Raw genomic sequence first — 18,525 nt, 5'->3', positions numbered from 1 at the left:
GCATGAAGGACAAAAAACTGTATTTACCAATCCAAAATACCTTAAATCTGGCTCTTGTACTTGCCAAGAAATTATCTTTAATGGAGATTATTTTTTTCTATGTATGGCTTTGAGTCACTGTCCAGTGTCCTTTCTTTTCCATGTGAAGGACTCTTAGGATTTCTTGTAGGGCAGGTCTAACAACAACAAAAAACAAAAAACCAAACTAAACAAACAAAAACCGCTGTCAAGTGGATTCCGACTCATAGTGACCCTACAGAACAGAGTAGAACCGCCCCACAGGGTTTCCAAGGCTGTAATCTTTACAGAAGCAGACTGTCATCTCTTTTTCCCAAGAAGTGACTTTTGGTTAGCAGCCCAGCACTTAACCACTGTGCCACCAGGGCTCCTTAGGGCAGGTCTAGTTGTAACAAATTCTCTCAGTTTTTGTTTATCTGAAACGTCTTAATTTTTGCCCTCATTCTTGAAGCACAGATTTGTCAGACATAGTATTCTTGGGTGACAGTTCTTTTATTTCAGCATTTCAAATATTATCCCACTATCTTCTTGCCTCCACAGTTTCTGAGGAGACAATGATACTTAATCTTATTGAGGATCTCCTGTGTCTGAAAATTCGCTTCTCTTTTGCTGTTTTCAAAATTCTCTCTTTATCTTTGATTTTTGAGAGTTTGATTCAAATGTGTCTTTGTGTACTTCTCTTTGAGTTTATCCTACCTGGAGTTCGTTGAGTTTCTTTGGACGTGTAGATTCATGTTTTTCATCAGATTTGGGAAATTTTCAATCATTACTCCTTCAAACATTCTTTTTCTCTTCCCATTCTAGGATTCCCATAATGTGTGTATTAGTTAGCCTAATGGTGTCCCACAGGTATCCTAGGATCTGTTCACTTTTCTTCATTCTTTCTTCTTTTTGTGCCTCAGACTCAATAATCTAAATTGCCCATCTTCAAGTTCACTGATTCTTTCTTCTGCCAATTCAAATCTGCTGTGGAGCACCTCCGGTGAATTTTTCATTCACTATACTTTTCACTCTAACATTTTTTTAGAAAAATTTCTATCTTTACTGAAATTCTTGTTTTGTTTTTATATTGTTTCCCTGATTTCCTTTAGTTCTTTGTCTATGTTTTCCTTTAACTCTGTGAGAATATTTAGTATTTTTGCTTTAAAGTCTTTGTCTGGTAAGTCCATTATCTGACCTTCCTCAGGGACAGTTTCTATCACTTTATTTTGGTCATCTGCACGGGCCAGCTGTTACTATTTTTTTGTATGCCTTCTGATTTTGTTGTTGCTGTTGCAACTGGGACATTTAACTATTATACTGTGGTAACTCTGGAGATTAGCTTCTTCCCCTTCCCTAGGGTTGGCTCTCATTCTTTATCATTGTTGTTGGTATTATTTTAAATTTTTGAAGGTTGTAGTTCTTCGCTTCAACTCCAGACTCCTCATCTTGTGTACCTGACATGGCTACTTCACCACTGGTCTCCCTGCTTGGGAGCTGTCACTGCTTCACCACTAGACTCCCTGCATGGGCATGCTGGCTGTGCCACCTTGGCACCAGACTCTCATTTGGGATCATGAGCAGTCACCGATTCACCACTAGACACTGTCTGGAAGTGCTACCTGTGCTGCTCCAGCATCAGACTCCCCACCTGGGAGCAGTACCTGTTGCAGATTCTCCACCAGACTCCCTGTCTGGGAGCGGCAGTTACGTAGATTCACCACAAGACTCCCTGCCTGGGAGCGCTGGCTATGGAGCTTCAGTCCTGGACCCCTCAGCTGGGAGCAGCAGCTGTAACAGACTCTCCACCCGGGAGCACCAGTTGTGCAGGTCCAGCTCCAGACTTCCTACCTGGAAATGGCAACTGTTGCAGATTCACTGCCAGATTCCCCACCCGGAAGCACTAGCCATAGCTGTTTCATTGACAGACTCCCTCTAAGGAGCACCTGCTGTGCTGCTCCAACATGGCACTCCCCACCCAGGAGTGCCTGCTGTTTCACCAATAGGCTCCCTGCCTGAGAGCGCTGGCTGTGCCATTCCAACACAAACCACCCCCCTTCAGAAGTACCGGCCATCACTGCTCTGGCTGTGCAGCTGCAGCACAAAATTCACTGTGTAGGGGTACACTGGCTGTGCTGCTCTGACACAGGGCTTACCACCTGGGAGCATCAGCCACTGCACTGTCTGTCTGCTCCAACACAAGACTCACTGCCCAGAAACACCTGTCTTTACTGTGCTGGGTGTGTCAATCTGACACAAGACTCCCTGCCCAGGAGCTCCGGCAGTTATTGCACCAGCTATCCTGCTCCAACATAAGACTCTCCGCTTGGAGGTGCTAGGTGCTGCAGCCACCCCAAGATGTCCACACTGAGCCAGGGAGAGGGGTGGGGCAGATGAGTGAAGAACCACTGCTCTCCCACTGTTTATGTCACCCTTTTCTTGATTCAGTGCCCACATTTGGTCCTCCAACCCTCTGACTGGTGTCCAGAGTTCTGAGACTGTCAACTGCGCCAATTATTTCGCTTGTTTTCTTCTGAATTTCTTGTGGGGGGTTTAACTGTGCAATTTTTACACAGTCATGTTCCACCTCATAAAAGCTGCTGGGTTCATTTTAAATCCTAGGTCTCCTCTTAATAAATATGTGCTCTTGGGCAAGTAACAGTCTTGAATGTGAGGATGGACGGAGGTAATAATAAATAGAAAACATTTAGTGTAAAAGCTGATCCACAGTTGGCACACAATAACTATAAGTTAAATGAATAAGTGTAGCTTACAACATTTCTGAATCTGAATAAATACTCATTACTATAAAAACAATTTTGAGGGTTTCTGTGGGAAGTAGGCTGTCCCTCTTCCCCTCTCATCAAAGCAGTGGAAATATGCTATACTAGTCTTTTTAAAGGACACTAAGACAGTAAGTTTCTTATCTTCTGTTTATACCTATTTGTTATTCTCTTCTTTGTTATCAGCCTAGGAAGGGAAAAAATAAATAATTATCAAACACAAGTCTCATAGTAACCTTATGAGCTAGGGATTACCTGCTCCATTTTAGGACAAGAAAACAAGTTAAAAAACTGGACTGGTAAACAAAAGCAGTGAGTAAACTCAATTGTTGCTACCATCACTTTTAATTTCTGCTGCTCTCATTCCTCCACTTTCTTCTTTCTTATCTCAACTGACACATTTTCCCACACTTACTTTCACAGAAATGTTAGTCTATGATAGATATCACTACTAAATTACGGAGCTTTCTTGTTTTTCAGTTAACCAATTAAGCATGTTCTGGGTATTCAGTTCATCTTGGCTATTTTCATAGCACTTTCATTCATACTTCCTTTTTTAAATTAGGAGAGTCTGAAAATTTAATAATTACTGTCTCACTTAAAACCTGCTAAGACAACTGGACTAAACCAAAAGCTAAGAAGTTTCCTGAACACAACCAAACACTTCGAGGGACAGACTAGCAGGGGCAGGGGTCTGGGGACCATGGTTTCGAGGGACATCTAGGTCAACTGGCATACCAAAATTTATTAAGAAAATGTTCTGCATCCTACTTTGGTGAGTGCTGTCTGGGGTCTTAAAAGCTAGTGAGCAGCCATCTAAGATGCATCAATTGGTTCCAATCCACCTGGAGCAAAAGAGAATGAAGAACACCAAAGACACAAGGAAAACATTAGCCCAAGAGACAGAAAGGGCCACATAAACCAGAGACTCCATCAGCCTGAGACCAGAACTAGATGGCGCCTGGCTACCACCAATGACCATGCTAACAGGGAACACAAAAGAGAGTCCCTGACGGAGCAGGAGAAAAGTGAGCTGCAGAACTCAACTTCTAGTAAAAATACCAGACATAATGGTCTGACTGAGACTGGAGGAAGTCCAGAAGACATGGCCCCCGGACTCTCTGTTAACCCAGAACTGAAACCATTCCCGAAGCCAACTCTTCAGACAAAGATTAGACTGGACTATAAGACATGAAATGATACTCGTGAAGAGTGTGCTTCTTAGTTCCAGTAGATACACGAGACTAAATGGGCAGCTCCTGTCCAGAGGTGAGATGAGAAGGTAGAAAGGGACAGTAGTTGGTTGAATGGACACAGGAAATCCAGGGTGGAATGGGGGAGTGTGCTGTCACATTACGGGGAGAGCAACTAGGGTCACATAACAATGTGTGTATAAGTTTTTGTATGAGGAACTAACTTGAGCTGTAAACTTTCACCTAAAACACACACACACACAAAAGCTAAGAAATGTGAAGTAAATCAAAATTAAAGACATTTTTAACATGAAATAGAGCCATTTACAATATTTGTAAATGTGCTACATTTGCAATAAAAAACCAGACAAACCCATTGCCGTCCAGTCGATTCCAACTCATAGCAACCCTATACACTCTATTTTAAATACTGACTTAAAGTAAGACAAAAAATTTCAAAAGTATTATAGAATAAGAACCTAGTAATATAGCAGTAAAGCAAATGCTAAAAATTGGAAGGAAAAAGGAAACGAGACTGCTAGAGTTTATGTGGTTTAATAAAGTGCTTCAAAGCTGAACCATGATAGTTATCCCTGAAAATACAAACACACACACAGACAAAACAAATATGGCAAAATACAAACAAATGTTAACTCCAGGTTGTCTAGGTGAGTACATGGGTGATCATTATACTATTTTTTCAAATTTTTTTGGATTTTGAAAATTGTCATAATTAAAAATTAGAAAAAGGCTTTAAAGTTGAGCATAGACCTTAGTTTCATTAGAAAGTGATGGAAGCCAAATCAAAGCAATAAAGATAAAAGAGTAGAAATTAGGGTGTAAAGATGTTCTAGAAGCAGGAAAAATGACCTCAAAAATGTCAACTTATTAAATAGAGGGAAATAGTAGAATTTCCAATATATGTGAAAATCAAAGAACATTCACAACAGCAACAAATCTTGAAAAGCCATGAGAAATTCATTCAATCAATGCATTTATTTAATGTCTACAAGGTTCTGTACTAGACACTCTGGGTGCTATAATAAAAACAAAACACACAAACACTTGCCTTCACAGAATTTATAATCCAAATCGGAAACAAGGCATACATTCAAAGAAGTAAAAGAAAAAAGTAACAGAGCTATTAATGTGTTTTTTGGGGTAGCTAGTGAATCTCTGTGGGATTTAGTTTTCTTATCATTGAAATAGCATGTGTTTATAAGAATGCAGTATTTGATTACTTTTAAGGTCCTTTTCCACTCTGAACATTTTCTTTATTCCCGTTTCAAAAATCAAAATTAAGTCCACTTTCTTCTGGAAATTTTTCCCAAGTAGAGACAGCTGACTTCAAAATATCACTGACATGACTAGAAATAGCCTTAAAGGTTATTTACTTCACATTTTCACTTTCAAACTGTTCCCAACTGGTTATTACAAGCATGCAAAGTTCTGACTACATTTATGTTTAACATTTTAAGGAAGCTACAACATTTAACACTTTAAGTGATCCTAAATCACTTAGACAAAACAATTCTACTCTAAGAGATTTGTAGAAATGGTTTTATCTAATTTAGAGTTCTATCTCTCTTTTAAATCCTTCATCTCCCAAATGTATAAGTTTATTTCTAGTCCTAATCTGCCCATTTTATATCTGATTCCAACTTTGATCAGAGCTACAGCATATTTTATTGCTTTATGGCAGAGACCACACAACAGGAGTACATTTTTTTCTGGCTTCCTAATTCCTTTGTTTCTGCTTTTATTCCTCCTTATTGAACTGCCATCAGATTTCTCCCACCCCACAACTTCAATTGGGTTTTCAAGATAGAAAGAAATCTCAGTGAAGAAATGTGACCTTTGTACAAGGACCAAAGCAAGCGATTGGTTACAAGAAGGTTTTACACACTGAGCACAGCAATAGGAAAGAAAAGGTATGGGACTTCTGAGTGCCTGGTATTAGAGAAATCCACAGGGAGAAAAACTCTGAAGAAGGTTAAGTCTTACATCAGACATCATAAAACAGTCATAACAAGAATGCTAGAACTCACACAGAACTACCTGACTAGCACCAAGAAGTTATCTCCTAGATAACCAAGGTTCTTGCCTCCCTCCTGGAAAAAGAAAAATCTTAATTTTAGACTGCGTCAAAGGAAGTAATAAATATAAAATATGACTACTTAAAAACTAACTACATAGATAAAAAGCTTTCAGTTGAGTACTGCACTAATTATGGAAGTCCAGGATTATAAACAGTCATGAATTTCAAGGGAGATTCCAAAGGCAGGAGAAGAATGCTTAGGGTGGAAGATACAGCAATATGCCAATGTGGGTAAAGAGCCTAGCCTTGAGAATCAGACATTCCTGGGTTTGCATCGGCCTCACTACTTACTAGCTATGTATACTTGAGAGAGTTACTTAATCATACTGAGCTTCAGTTTCCCCATCTAAAAACCACAGAGTTGTTGCAAGGATTAACTAAATTAATATATTTCTGGCACACACAAAGCACACAAATTGTAGTCTCTATCATTATTATCTGAAAAGGACAATCAATAAGTTTGAAAGATGGGACTAGGAGAAGCAAAGAAAAAATATTTCATCAATTTCTTCCAAAGTCTTCCATCTATACTTCATTAATTTTAATGACAATAAAGGATGACCTCATTGAGCACATTTAAGGTAGCTACAATTAACTACAAAACTTACTGAGTATTATGATAGAAAACTTCAAAGAAGAATAGGAAAGCAGGGATGTGGGGAACCAGGCTCTAAGGCTGACAGAGAGCACAGACCAGCCTCTGTGGAACTTACACGTCTCTGTGTTTGTGATTCTGTTGCAGACATTTAAGTGTATACCCTTGGAAGGGGCTTCCCTTTGTGGAGAACCAAAGGCAGCAAGACAATACTTTATTCATATGAACTTTTCTTGCTTTCCCAGCGCTACATCTCAGATCCACTATAACAAATGATTACAGGGTTTTAAAAGAAAGGCCAACTTTATAATTCAATTTCATATACTTTTTTCACAAGAAGTTAAGAACAATTTGTTGGAATGTGAATTTCTCATAGTCCAGGCAATTCTTCCCAATGACAGATTTCAGTTTTGAAACAGTATCAGTAACACTCATTCTTATTAGTTCCCAGAAGCTACGAATCAATGCTCTTATTCCAGAGAAAACCATGAGAACACAAAACTATAAATCAATAACTATGTATCAATTATATTGATAAGTACACATATAAATTTATTTTTAATACTTCAAAATCTTCGAACTACTTCTACAGTCAAGTTAAAACCTACATTTATTCTTGTGTCTGTTCATTGCAATATTCAGGACTGTTTTCTTAACTTGACTCATTCCATATTTATATGGAACTGCTCCCAAAATAACAGACATAGTGTTTATAAAGAGCCTCTAAAAATAACTAGCAAGAAATGAAGGTTAAAAGTACGACCATGAGTAAGTTTCCTTTTTTTCACAGAGCTGTCATTAATTCACTTAAACATTCTTTTTTCCTTTTTAACCACCAAGGGGTATATTTGGTCATTTTTACTACTGCACAGGAAAGAACAGTTCTTCATCCTTCATCTCAGAACATGATATACACAAACAGTTAAAAAGTGGCAGATGTTTTTGAATTATGCTACTTTTAGTTCTTAGGCCTGAATTCTTGTCAACAAGCCAAGAATTATTTGAAACTTAAAAAGCAGCAAAAGCGAGTTGTTCACTCATCTTCAACTATGAACCCTCAAGATTCCATACAGTGCACTGAAGATCTGCTAAACAGCGTGCCACCAAACTGAAATTGCCAAAATATTTAACTCTGCAGAATACAAACTTCACATTTTACTCTGTGAAGACCTATTCACGACTAATCACGGCTTTACTCTACTTACTGCAATCACTATATTATCCCTTAAGAAAGTAAAATGGGTTCTGCAGAAAAAGAATACCATGGCCCAATCCTTTATTACTACAGTTTCAAAACCTACCAATTAAAAGAAAAAATAAAAAGACTCAGAAACCACAACAAAAGTGATGCTTGAAAAAAATGGTTTAAGTACCATCACATAATTATTGAGAAATAAAAATTAAAATACCGCAGAGACTACTTACAGGCAATCATTTAGTAAACAGCACTGTAATTAAACCTATCTTTCTTAAAAGAAATCTGGTAATATTAAATACAGCTATAAAACTGCCTGCTGACCTAGTACTTTCATATTTGGGTATATGCAAGTAAACCAAAAAAACACTTGTTGCCACCAAGTCGATCCTGACTCACAGCGACCCTATAGAACAGAGCAGAACTGAGCCACAGGGTTTCCAAGGAGCAGCTCGTGGATTCGAACTGCCAACCTTTTTTTAGCAGGCAAACTCTTAACCACTATACCACCAGGGCTCCTGCTAAATACATTCTAGCAAAACTATTTACAACAGAGAAAAACTGGGACCAACCTAAATATCTGACAAATGAGAAGTGAATAAGCAAACCACAGTACAGTAATGAATAAAATACTAAATATGAAAGTCCATTGCTGTCGAGTTGATTCCGACTCATAGAGACCCTATAAGACAGAGTAGAACTATCCTATAGGGTTTCCAAGGCTGTAAATCTTTACAGAAGCAGATTGTCACATTTCTGTCCCACAGAGCAGCTGGTAGGTTTGAACAGCCCAAGCATTTAACCAATGTGCCACCAGGGCTCCTCGAAATACTATATAGTTAATAAAAAACAATAAGGATGCGTACTATGTTGATATTCAATTGTATGTCCATGCAATGATAATAAGTTATAAAAAAAAAAGTTACAGAGCACAGTTACACATTATTTATGAAGTCTAATAAAGATCATGAATCAGAAGTAGGAGTGATACACACTTTATGTTCACTGGAGTCCTGTTTCTCTGGTAGTAAGTTGACCATAAAATAATTTTAAGGGGAGAAAATGACCAAATCCTTAGGGTTCTTCTGAATCTCAATATATATAGCGAGCTAAATGCAGGACGTGGTACTTTGGAGTACATTAAAGACTACTACTACATAAATTACGCTTACAATGAGGATATACTTGTTTTATCTCTACATTGTTAATTTATAATATTACAACAATGATAAATATTCTACTTTTCCTCTAAAAAGAAGATACCTTTCTAGGGAAATACATAATAAGTAAATATGATTATCCCTATTTTACAGATGCAAAAGCTGATGGAAACAATATCAATGACCTGTCTAACAAGTAAGAGCCCAATTCATCCAACTCTGGATAGCATTTTCTGAAAACAATTATTCTCATGTCACAACTCCCGTTTCTAATTTTAAAAAGAAATCCCTTCAGCTTTTCTGAATGTGTACAAGACTGTCCTCCTTAACAAATATGAAATGGGTGAGAATAAATTATTCATACTCTGACTGAAATAAAAATTAAACTGTTTACTATTATTTACAGTTTCACCTTTGAGAGGTAAAGAGAATAGTAAAATTTACTTCAAATTCCCTACACCAGTTAGTCAAACTGTAGGAAAAAAGTGCTAAAAAGCACATTCTTTTGCTCTTGTAAGAGTTGTTTCCATTGACCAAGACGTGAGAGCAGCTGGTAAAAAAGGTGAAAATCCAAAATTTCAGAAAAATGGTCTGCCTTGTCTGTTTCATACCTATAAAAATTAAAAATCCAAAAAGACTCCCTGAAATTAACGAAAAAGTAGCCACTATAAAAGGACTCAGTGAGAAAGCAAAAATCACCTAACTGGTAGACGACTTATAAATTTCATTCATACTCATTTTCTGAGGCCCATCTCAAATATCACTTCCTCCCTGCAGCTTTCCCCAAGGACTCCAATCCACAGATGTTTCCTCATTTATGTTTCAGAATACTTTGGACATCCATCTTTTATAACCTATCAGATTTCAGTAATCTGTTCATAAGCTTATATCTCTTACTTTGAAGTTCCTAGAGGGCAGAGAATATATTTTTCATCTGGGAAGCACAAAGAATACAATATCTGATTGCTGCTAAAATTAAATTTAAAGGCCAAATACCAGGCTTTAAAGGCTGATTACAAAATACTTAATGGAAAAACCAGTGTGCTTTTAAGAACAGCTCTTCCTTTCAGCCACTTGAAAGCACTATATTCTTTCAGTCAGAACTCCCAAAAGGGGGGGGGAAGCTTCTTGTACTGCAGGGTATGAGAGTTAAAGCACTCAAGTGCTATCAGTAGACTTGAATAAACCTTAAAAACCCTAAGAGATTTATACAGAACCTAGTTTTTGAACAGATGTATCACTATGTCATTCAAGACAGCTAACAAATCTAAACAGAAACTGGAAAATGCTATGAAAAATTTAATGGCTTCTTAAATGCCCTAAAATATGCTCAAAATTCACAGCGACAGTAAAATTAGCAGTAATAAAATAAACACCAGCTTAAAAGAAAGTCGCTTAGTAAATAAAACTATTTATAGGTGGTAAAAGGAGCCCCAGTGGTGCAGTGGTTAAAGCCCTGGGCTGCTAACCCAAAAGTCGGGAGTTGGAACCCATCAGCTGCTCCTTGGGAGAAAGATGTGGCAGACAGCTTCTGTAAAGATTACAGCCTTGGAAACCCTGTGGGGCAGTTCTACACTGTCCTACAGGGTCGCTATTAGTCAGAATTGACTGGATGGCAGTGGGTTTTACAGGTGGTAAAAGCCTGCAGAAAGATTATTTGAATTATTAAAATTAGTAACGGTTTCAAAGAGATCCTCATCCCCCAAATGGGAAGTTTTAACAACTTAACAAAATAACTGTGTATGTATACCGTCATGCCCTACACTGAGTAACCTGAAAGCAGGTTACTTGACTTCTGCCTTTTTTTCTATCAGTTAAACTGAAAACCTTGAGTGTGAACGTCTTACAAGATCAAAGTTTTCAGCACTTGCCGCAGGAAGAAACCACTACTTTCTCCTCTCATGTAACTTTTCAGGTGTTTAAAACAATCTCAGATAAACTAAACAGTGGGGTTTTATATGTTTTTTGTCTATTAAAAATTTTGTTCACACTTTAAAGGCAAAAATTGTGTCTCTATCGCTCCAGCAATTCTTTATCGAGGTAATCTCTGCAGTTCTCAGTGTTATAATTCACAAAAAAGGAATCAGCTGCTAACCGTGAAGTTAGAAATCAAAGTGCTAGAAAGAACAGACTCTCATAACCAAACGGGAGTTCCAGGAAAGTACAATAAAACAGGAAGCAATGAAGTTCAAAGTTAATGAAAGTTGTAACTAAGCTGGAGTTGCTCACTTGGGCGGGCCTGACAGCCCACTTCTTTAGAGGGCGTGAGACTCACTCATGGAACCACTGCTGACCAGCATTCATCCAACTCAAAAGCTTGGAGTCGTGAAGCCCAACTCCAAGGCAGCTCGATTCACACAGTCCCTGCTCGAGGAAAACTGAATACAGTTCCTCATGCTACCTGGCCGGCAAGACGTGAAGGCCCACTGAGTCCTCCAGAATCTATCCCTACAAGGGCCGTTCCAGAACCTCCAATCCAAAGGCGACCGAGCCCAGGCGCTTCTGGGGAAACTCGACCCAACCCACTGCTACACCCCCTTCCCTCTGCTCCGACCCGGGGACCCCAGCTCTCCCGGATAGAAGGAGACTTTCCCTTCCGACAGTGCACCTTGGGTCCGCCAGGCCTCACCCACCTTGCACTCGCCGTTCTTTTTTTCTTCCTCGCAGAAGTTGACGGGCGCCAGGCCCGGCAGGTAGAAAGCATCGCCCCGACGCGGGCCTGGGGCCGCCCCCAGCAGGAGCAGCGACAGCAGCAACAGCCGCGGCCACCGAGGTGGAGACGACGCCGGCAGCCTCACACTCATGACGGCTGTTTCGGGGAAAGAGCAGCCGAGCCTATAGGGTAAAAAGGGAAGGAGGGACGGGGAGACTCGGAGACGACGACAAGGCCACCAGAGATGAAGGAGGCCGACCCCGCGACGGATAGTTCCGGTCCTGCTAGGAGACTCCGCGGGTCCCGCAACAGAAACCGAACGGGACCCCAGCAGAGCATGCGCAGCACCGTCTGCACATGCTCGGTGAGAGCGGCCCCAAGCGGCCCAAAGAGTTTCCGGGAGGGAGCGTGAAGAAAATCCACTTTCCAGGTTTTCCGGGGGCCAGCTGGACTGGGAGCTGTTCCGGCGCTCCTGTTCTGATTCCAAATTCCGATCTAGAACTCCCTTGGGGCACAGTGGAGTGTACCGCTTGTCCGGCGCTTACCATTTGCTGTGTTAAACTTCCCATAAACAACGTACGGTTTTGTCACTACACTGCCCGCGGCACTCCGACCCTTATCACAGAGTAGTAGGTACTCCAGAAAGTATTTGCTGATGAATATGGAGATAGGCAGAGTGGGAAGGAAAAATTAGAGACACACCTGGTTGGAAGCAAGATAAGGAAACAGATAGGGAGGAACTAGCTACAAAACCTCAAACAGTCAGCTATTCAGAGATACATGCATTTTCCAAGCATTGGAAGGGGTGGCGCAGTCTTGCGTGGGACAGCGATTGTTTGCACAGAATAAACAGACCTCTTTAAGGTGGAAATGAGATGGGAGAAAAAGGAAGAGACGATTTGGAAAAGGTAGTGTTGATATCTCCTTGCAAGGAAGACATGGGCACACCTGGGAGCTCAACAAGGAAAGTAGTTCTGGCAAAGGAGAAATTTGGTGCGATAACCCTTGAGCAAGTCCCTGTCACTTTTCTTCTTGATGATGTGACATGATGTCAGTTTATGTTCACATACATGTGTGTGCGTGTGGGGGCGGGGGGAGTGCATTTTCTGAGCACCTTTCAATGAGAAACTTGCTTTTTTGGTGACATAAAGTCAATTCAATTGAGCTTTGTATTTCAATTGTAGACTTAGGAGAACGTACCATTTTGGCCTATGTAATAGCAAGAAATCATAACCTGGGGGTACATCCAGCTCAGAATTCAAGGATGGGCAAGAATGTCCTTCAGGAAGGTTTGGAGCCCCATGAAGTCCTATCTAAATTCTTACGGGTGTTTATAGGTTTTCCTCAGGGAGAGTTTTGTAACTTTCATTAAATTTTCAGAGAAGTCTTGTGACACCCGCCCCCCAAAAAAGTGAAGAACCACTGATCTATGCTGTGGGGTAACAGAACAACAAAATACAATTCTTGCTTACAAACGTAGTTTGCACTGCATAAGAGCTCCAGCTTTGGAACACCGCTATTCTAGTTATGTGACCTTGGGCAAGCTAAGGAATCAAGTCCCAGGTTCTTCAACTGAGAAGTGGAAAGAAAAGAACGCCCATCTTAAGGTGATGAAGAGTAAATAAAAAATGATGTAAAATCTACATTGCTTGGTAAGGAGGAATAGCAGCCATTTTTATAACAAAAGTTAATCTAGTAGGAGTCTGAGCAGTGGAAAAGTGTCTAGATGTTCTCTACCTTCTATTTACCTGACGCCGCTAAATGCTTGGTCTCATGGCGGAAGATATTTCCGAGCCCTGGGCGGAGGGCCTAGGCAGCGCTCACCATAAAACCACCAGAAAAAAAGTGTACTTATCTGTTTACTTTATTTCAAATAACAAATGGACAAATTAAGGAAACTAATTTCATAAAAATATGCTTGGACCCTTGTCAATTAATGCTTCCTGATGGCTTCGGCCACCTGACGGGTCAGGTGACGCCCCTGCTTCTGTCCAAGTTACTTTCAGGGCTTCTCATAGGGCTCACACTTGTGATGCACGCCTGGGAAATTGTCTGGAATCATTCTAACACAGCAGTGAAGTTTTCCGGCGAGATTAAAACAGTAATTAGTTTCTTCAATACAAGAGTATTTTCAACAGCGGGTTTCACACACCCTACTTACGCCACTGCGCCAAGGCGCATAGTTTGGGAACATCTCTATAACCTGGGGAGCCCTCATGACGCAGTGGTTAAGTGTTAGGCTGCTAACCTTGCAGTTTAAATCGACCAGCGGCTCCTTGGAAACTCTATGCGGCAGTTCTACTCTGTTCTGTAGGGTTGCTATGAGTGGGAATCGACTGGAGGGCAACGGGTTTTTGGTATAATCTGGCGGTACATCCAGCTCAGAATTCAAGAATGGGCAACGATGGACTTCAGGCAACTTTTGAGTCCCATGAAATCGTATCTAAATTCTTGTGGGTGTTTATACATTTTCCCCAGGGAAGGTTTATAACTTTCATTACAATTTCAAAGGTTTCATAAGTTAACTTGTAACTCGATACTTAGTTCTGATAATATTTTAGTCAGAATAATTTCTTGTCACAATCAAATTTGGCTCCCCATTAAACCCAGCCGCCTGATGAATGCTCTGCTTGGCCTTCACTCTCTCCCTGCCCCCACCCCATCCTTCTCCCACCTAACTTTCCCCACCTCTAGAAACGGCACACGCACCATAGTCCACGTGTTTCTCAGGCCCCAAACCTAGGCGATAACCCTAATTTCTCCTCGCTCACTCTCCCACGCAGCTCATCAGCAAATCCTGTTCCTTGGGTTTGCGGAACTATAGACTAAATTCTTCCAATACTTTCCATGTCCACTGCCAAAACAAAACACCAAACCCATTGCCCTCTAGTCGATTCCAACTGATAGCGACCCTATAGAACAGGGTAACACTGCCCCATACAGTTTCCAAGGCTGTAAATCTTTATGGAAGCAGACTGCCACATCTTTCTCCTGCAAACCGGCTGGTGGGTTCGAATGCTCACCTTTTGGTTAGCAGCCAGCTCCTAACTACTAGGCCACCACCTCCCTAAAAAACCAAACCAGTTGCTGTGAGTCAATTCTGACTCATGGCAACCTCATGTCGCCAGGGAACTGCACTCCTTTCAAAAGCAGATTGCCAGGCCTTTCTTCCAAAATGCCTATGGGTGGGTTCAAACTACCAATCTTTCAGTTAGTAGTCCAGCACTTAACCCTGTGCACCACACAGCGACTCCATCACCACCCTAGTCCAAAGTCATAGTTCCCCTGGACTACTGCAATAGCCTTCCAGCTTCTACTCTTGCCAAGAGCGATCTTATAAAATCCTAAAATCCCTTAATACCACTCTTCTGTTTAAACATCTTGGCATCCCACAGTATTTACCACTATTAAGAGCTTGGCTGCTAACCTAAAAGTCAGCAGTTTGACTCTACCAGCTGCTCCTTGGAAACACTATGGGGCACTTCTACTCTGTCCTATAGGGTCGCCATGAGTCGCAATCGACTCGACGGCAAGGCGAGGGAATTATGTTTGTTTACTGTCTCGCTCCCCCATTTTTATAAGCTCCAGAAGAGTTAAGGACCTAGTCTTGTTCACCTGTATATCCCCAGGGCCTAGAGTAGTGTCTTGCTCGCAGTAGGATCTCAGTAAATAACCGTGGACGAATGGAAAAAAGGAAAGACAAAAGGCGCAAGAAATCTGAAAGTACTTGATGAGTGGTACTCCAGAAGTTCTTGATCTGAATTAGAATGGCAGTTTTGCCCTGAAATAACCTAAGAGCTTCCCAGACAAGTTTAACCTCCTCCTTTTTTTCTTTTTTTTTTTTTTTTTTTTTTTTACAGAAGACGAGGCTGGGAAAGAGAAAGAGATTGCCCCACAACTGAGGCAGAGCCCGCAGCGCACTGGGAGGTCTGACCCGCCCAGCGGCAAACATTCCCCAACTCTCTGGCTCAAAACCCCGCCACCTCATTAGTCCTCCGCGCCAGGCATCAGCAAAAACCTGGAGAGGTGGAGTGCTTCTCAATTAAAAATGGTTACTGGACTCCAGACACAATCGGCCTGACAAATGCGCGAATCGCGCATGCGCAGATCCATCCAGCCTCATCTCGCCAACTCCTACTCCCGCGACCTCTTCCCGCTTCCGCCTCCGGAGTTCAGACACGTCATCCCGCGCGGCCGGGGCCGGTGGGAGGGGCGGTGGGCTGGGCTCGGCCGCCGGACAGTGAGGACGTCTTACTTCCGGAGCCGCCTCTCCAGGGGGAACGCATTGCCTGGGGTTTCCTAGGTTATCCACTGACGTACAGTCAATTCCCACTCAAAGCAACCCTATAGGACAGAGTAGAACGCCCCCATAGGGTTTCCAAGGCTGTGAAATCTTTACGAAAGCAGATCGCCAGGTCTTTCTCCCGTGGAGCGGCTGGCGGGTTGAGCCGCCAACCTTTTAGTCAGCAGTCAAGGGCTTTAACCACTGCACCACCAGGGCTCCTTCTGTAAAGATTACAGCCTTGGAAACCCTATGGAGCAGTTCTTCTCTGTCCCGTCAGGTCGCTATGAATCGGAATCAACTCTAGAGCAACCGGTTTGCCTTGTGGGCTCTTTTGTCCCGGGCTGTAACCCTTGCTATTGAGTCTATTTAGAAAGACAAAGGGAGGAGTGGGGTTTCCCATTCTAAACTAGAGAGAAATGAAATTTTCCTTCCATTGTCTTCCTCACTGTGACGCTCGTTTTCTCGAAGTACTGATACTTCTCACGCGGCTGTGAAGCTTGAGGGATATGATTTTCTCTTTTCCTGTGCTACAGATGCCATTTTCCCACTCAAATTGAAGACTCTTTAATAACTTGGCAAAGGAGCCCTGGTGGTACAACAGCTAACCACTCTGCTGCTAACTAAAAAGTTGGCCATTCGAACTCACACAGCGGCTTATGGTAATTCCCTGAAGATTGTTGTTAGGTGCCGTCTAGTCAGTTCCGACTCGTAGTCAGTTCCGACTCGTAACAACTCTGTGTACAACAGAACAAAACACCACCCGGTCCTGGTCCTGTTCCATCTTCACAATCGTTGCTATGTTTGAGCCCAATGTTGCAGCCACTGTGTCAATCCATCTCGTTGAGGATCTTTCTTTTTCACTGACCCTCTACTTTACTAAACTAGAAAACTCTGTGGAGAACTTCTACTCTATCACATGAGGTCTCTTAGATTGACTCTATGACACCCAACAACAATCTGGCATTTGTCTCTTCCAAGCCTCTTGGCCAAAATAATTGGACAGCCTATTTTTCTACGACTTCTGTGTAGGGTTGCCAGATTTAACAAATCAAAGTATAGGATGCCCAGTTAAATTTTAATTTCAGATAAACAATTTTTAGTACATCTCAAATATTGCATGGGACCTGCATGTATTTTATCTGACAATTTGACTTCTGTATCAAGTTGAAATTGTTAGCAAAGCTGCTTTCATTTGCAGGAATTACACCTTATATTCTGCCAGCTCTGTGTCTGTAAATGAATGGACTTTCAAGATTTTCTAGAAGAAAAAAAAATCACCTTATTGTCTTTTGTCTTCTGATATAAAACTGTGATAGTCCAAGGGAGAAAAAGTGAGTCATTGCTGACCACCTTCCCTCCTAGCCTAGTCTCTCAACTTGAAAATAAAATTAGCTTTAACTGATAGGCTATAAACCCAACTCATGGTAGGTCAGAGCCAAGGTATGAGAGATCATCTCAAATTTTAAGATACAGAATGATTCCCAGAACAACATGACTTGATTTATAAGCTAAAGTAGGAGTGCCAAAAGAAGAGGGATTATTATGCCAACAGAACCTGGAAACATGAAGGCCACAGAGGCAAACACCAAATTACCACTCCAGGAAGACAACAGGCAGCCCCACAGATTCTGCCTCTGCAATGTCGCTGATGGGATAACTCTATGATGCAGATGGATACATTCTAATCACATAACAAATTCTGCTTGGTCTGTATTTATGCCACCAACCAGCTTTCTAATTCCAATTTGGCTTGCCATGAAGTTTGCTTACAAAGGGAGAATGTTTGGCTGCTGGATTCAAATACCTGGTCTTCTCTGGATTTTTCTTTTAACAATTTTATTGAGGTATGATTTACATACTATGCAATTCATTCATTTTAAGTGTACAATACAATGAGTTTTGGTAAATTTTCTGAGTTATGCAACTATCACCATAATAACAGTTTTTGAACATTTCCATCACCCCAATAAGATCCCTCATGCGTTTTTACATGTAATCCCCTTTTGCACACCTAACCTCAGGCAACCACTAATATACTGTATTCCTATATTTGCCATTCTGACTTCTCTGGGGTTTTACTTCTTTTTATAAATAAATAAATTTGTAATTTTATTTATCTATTAGTTTCTGTTATCTGTAGCTAATATAACAACAACTAATATAAATTCACCTCTGAGAAACAGGTGCATCTTTAGTGTCCTGACAAGATGTCTCAGGCTGTTGGATTGTCCTGGATTCTCCAATGTCAATTCCCTCCAGCCAAATGCTACCAGGAACACATCTGTGGTTGACCAAGTTAGATTTACTACTCATTGCAGCAATGAGGAATGCACACTATGCAGAATCATGGGGCATCTCAGTAAGACGGTGTTAGAAAAGAATTCATTATCAGATTTGGGCTTGAGTTTGGTGATTTGGGGGAGGGTTTAAAGAAGTAGAGCTTTGTTCTGGATTGGATGCTATCAGGAATCGGGTGATTCTTAAGATTGGATATCTTAATAACTCTTATTTAGAAGGAAGGAAGACTAGACTAAGGGTAAAGCTATAATTGGTAAAGAAGCAGCAG

At 41.1% G+C, this 18,525-nt stretch overlaps 1 protein-coding gene across 1 annotated transcript in view; it reads right to left on the bottom strand.

Annotated features, from left to right (window-relative positions):
* Positions 1-11,943, bottom strand: part of TM9SF2 (transmembrane 9 superfamily member 2) — a 71,711-nt gene extending 59,768 nt beyond the window's left edge. Inside the window, exon 1 of the mRNA XM_023738544.1 lies at positions 11,655-11,943. Within this exon, the coding sequence (XP_023594312.1) occupies positions 11,655-11,825 (171 nt within the window). The 5' untranslated portion in view covers positions 11,826-11,943. The remainder of the gene's footprint in view (positions 1-11,654) is intronic.
* Between the last annotated feature and the right edge of the window lie 6,582 nt (positions 11,944-18,525).

Source organism: Trichechus manatus, unplaced genomic scaffold (genome assembly GCF_000243295.1).
Source record: "Trichechus manatus latirostris isolate Lorelei unplaced genomic scaffold, TriManLat1.0 scaffold00118, whole genome shotgun sequence".
Taxonomy (NCBI): Eukaryota; Metazoa; Chordata; class Mammalia; order Sirenia; family Trichechidae; genus Trichechus; species Trichechus manatus.
This window is presented reverse-complemented; position numbering and strand designations above follow the sequence as displayed.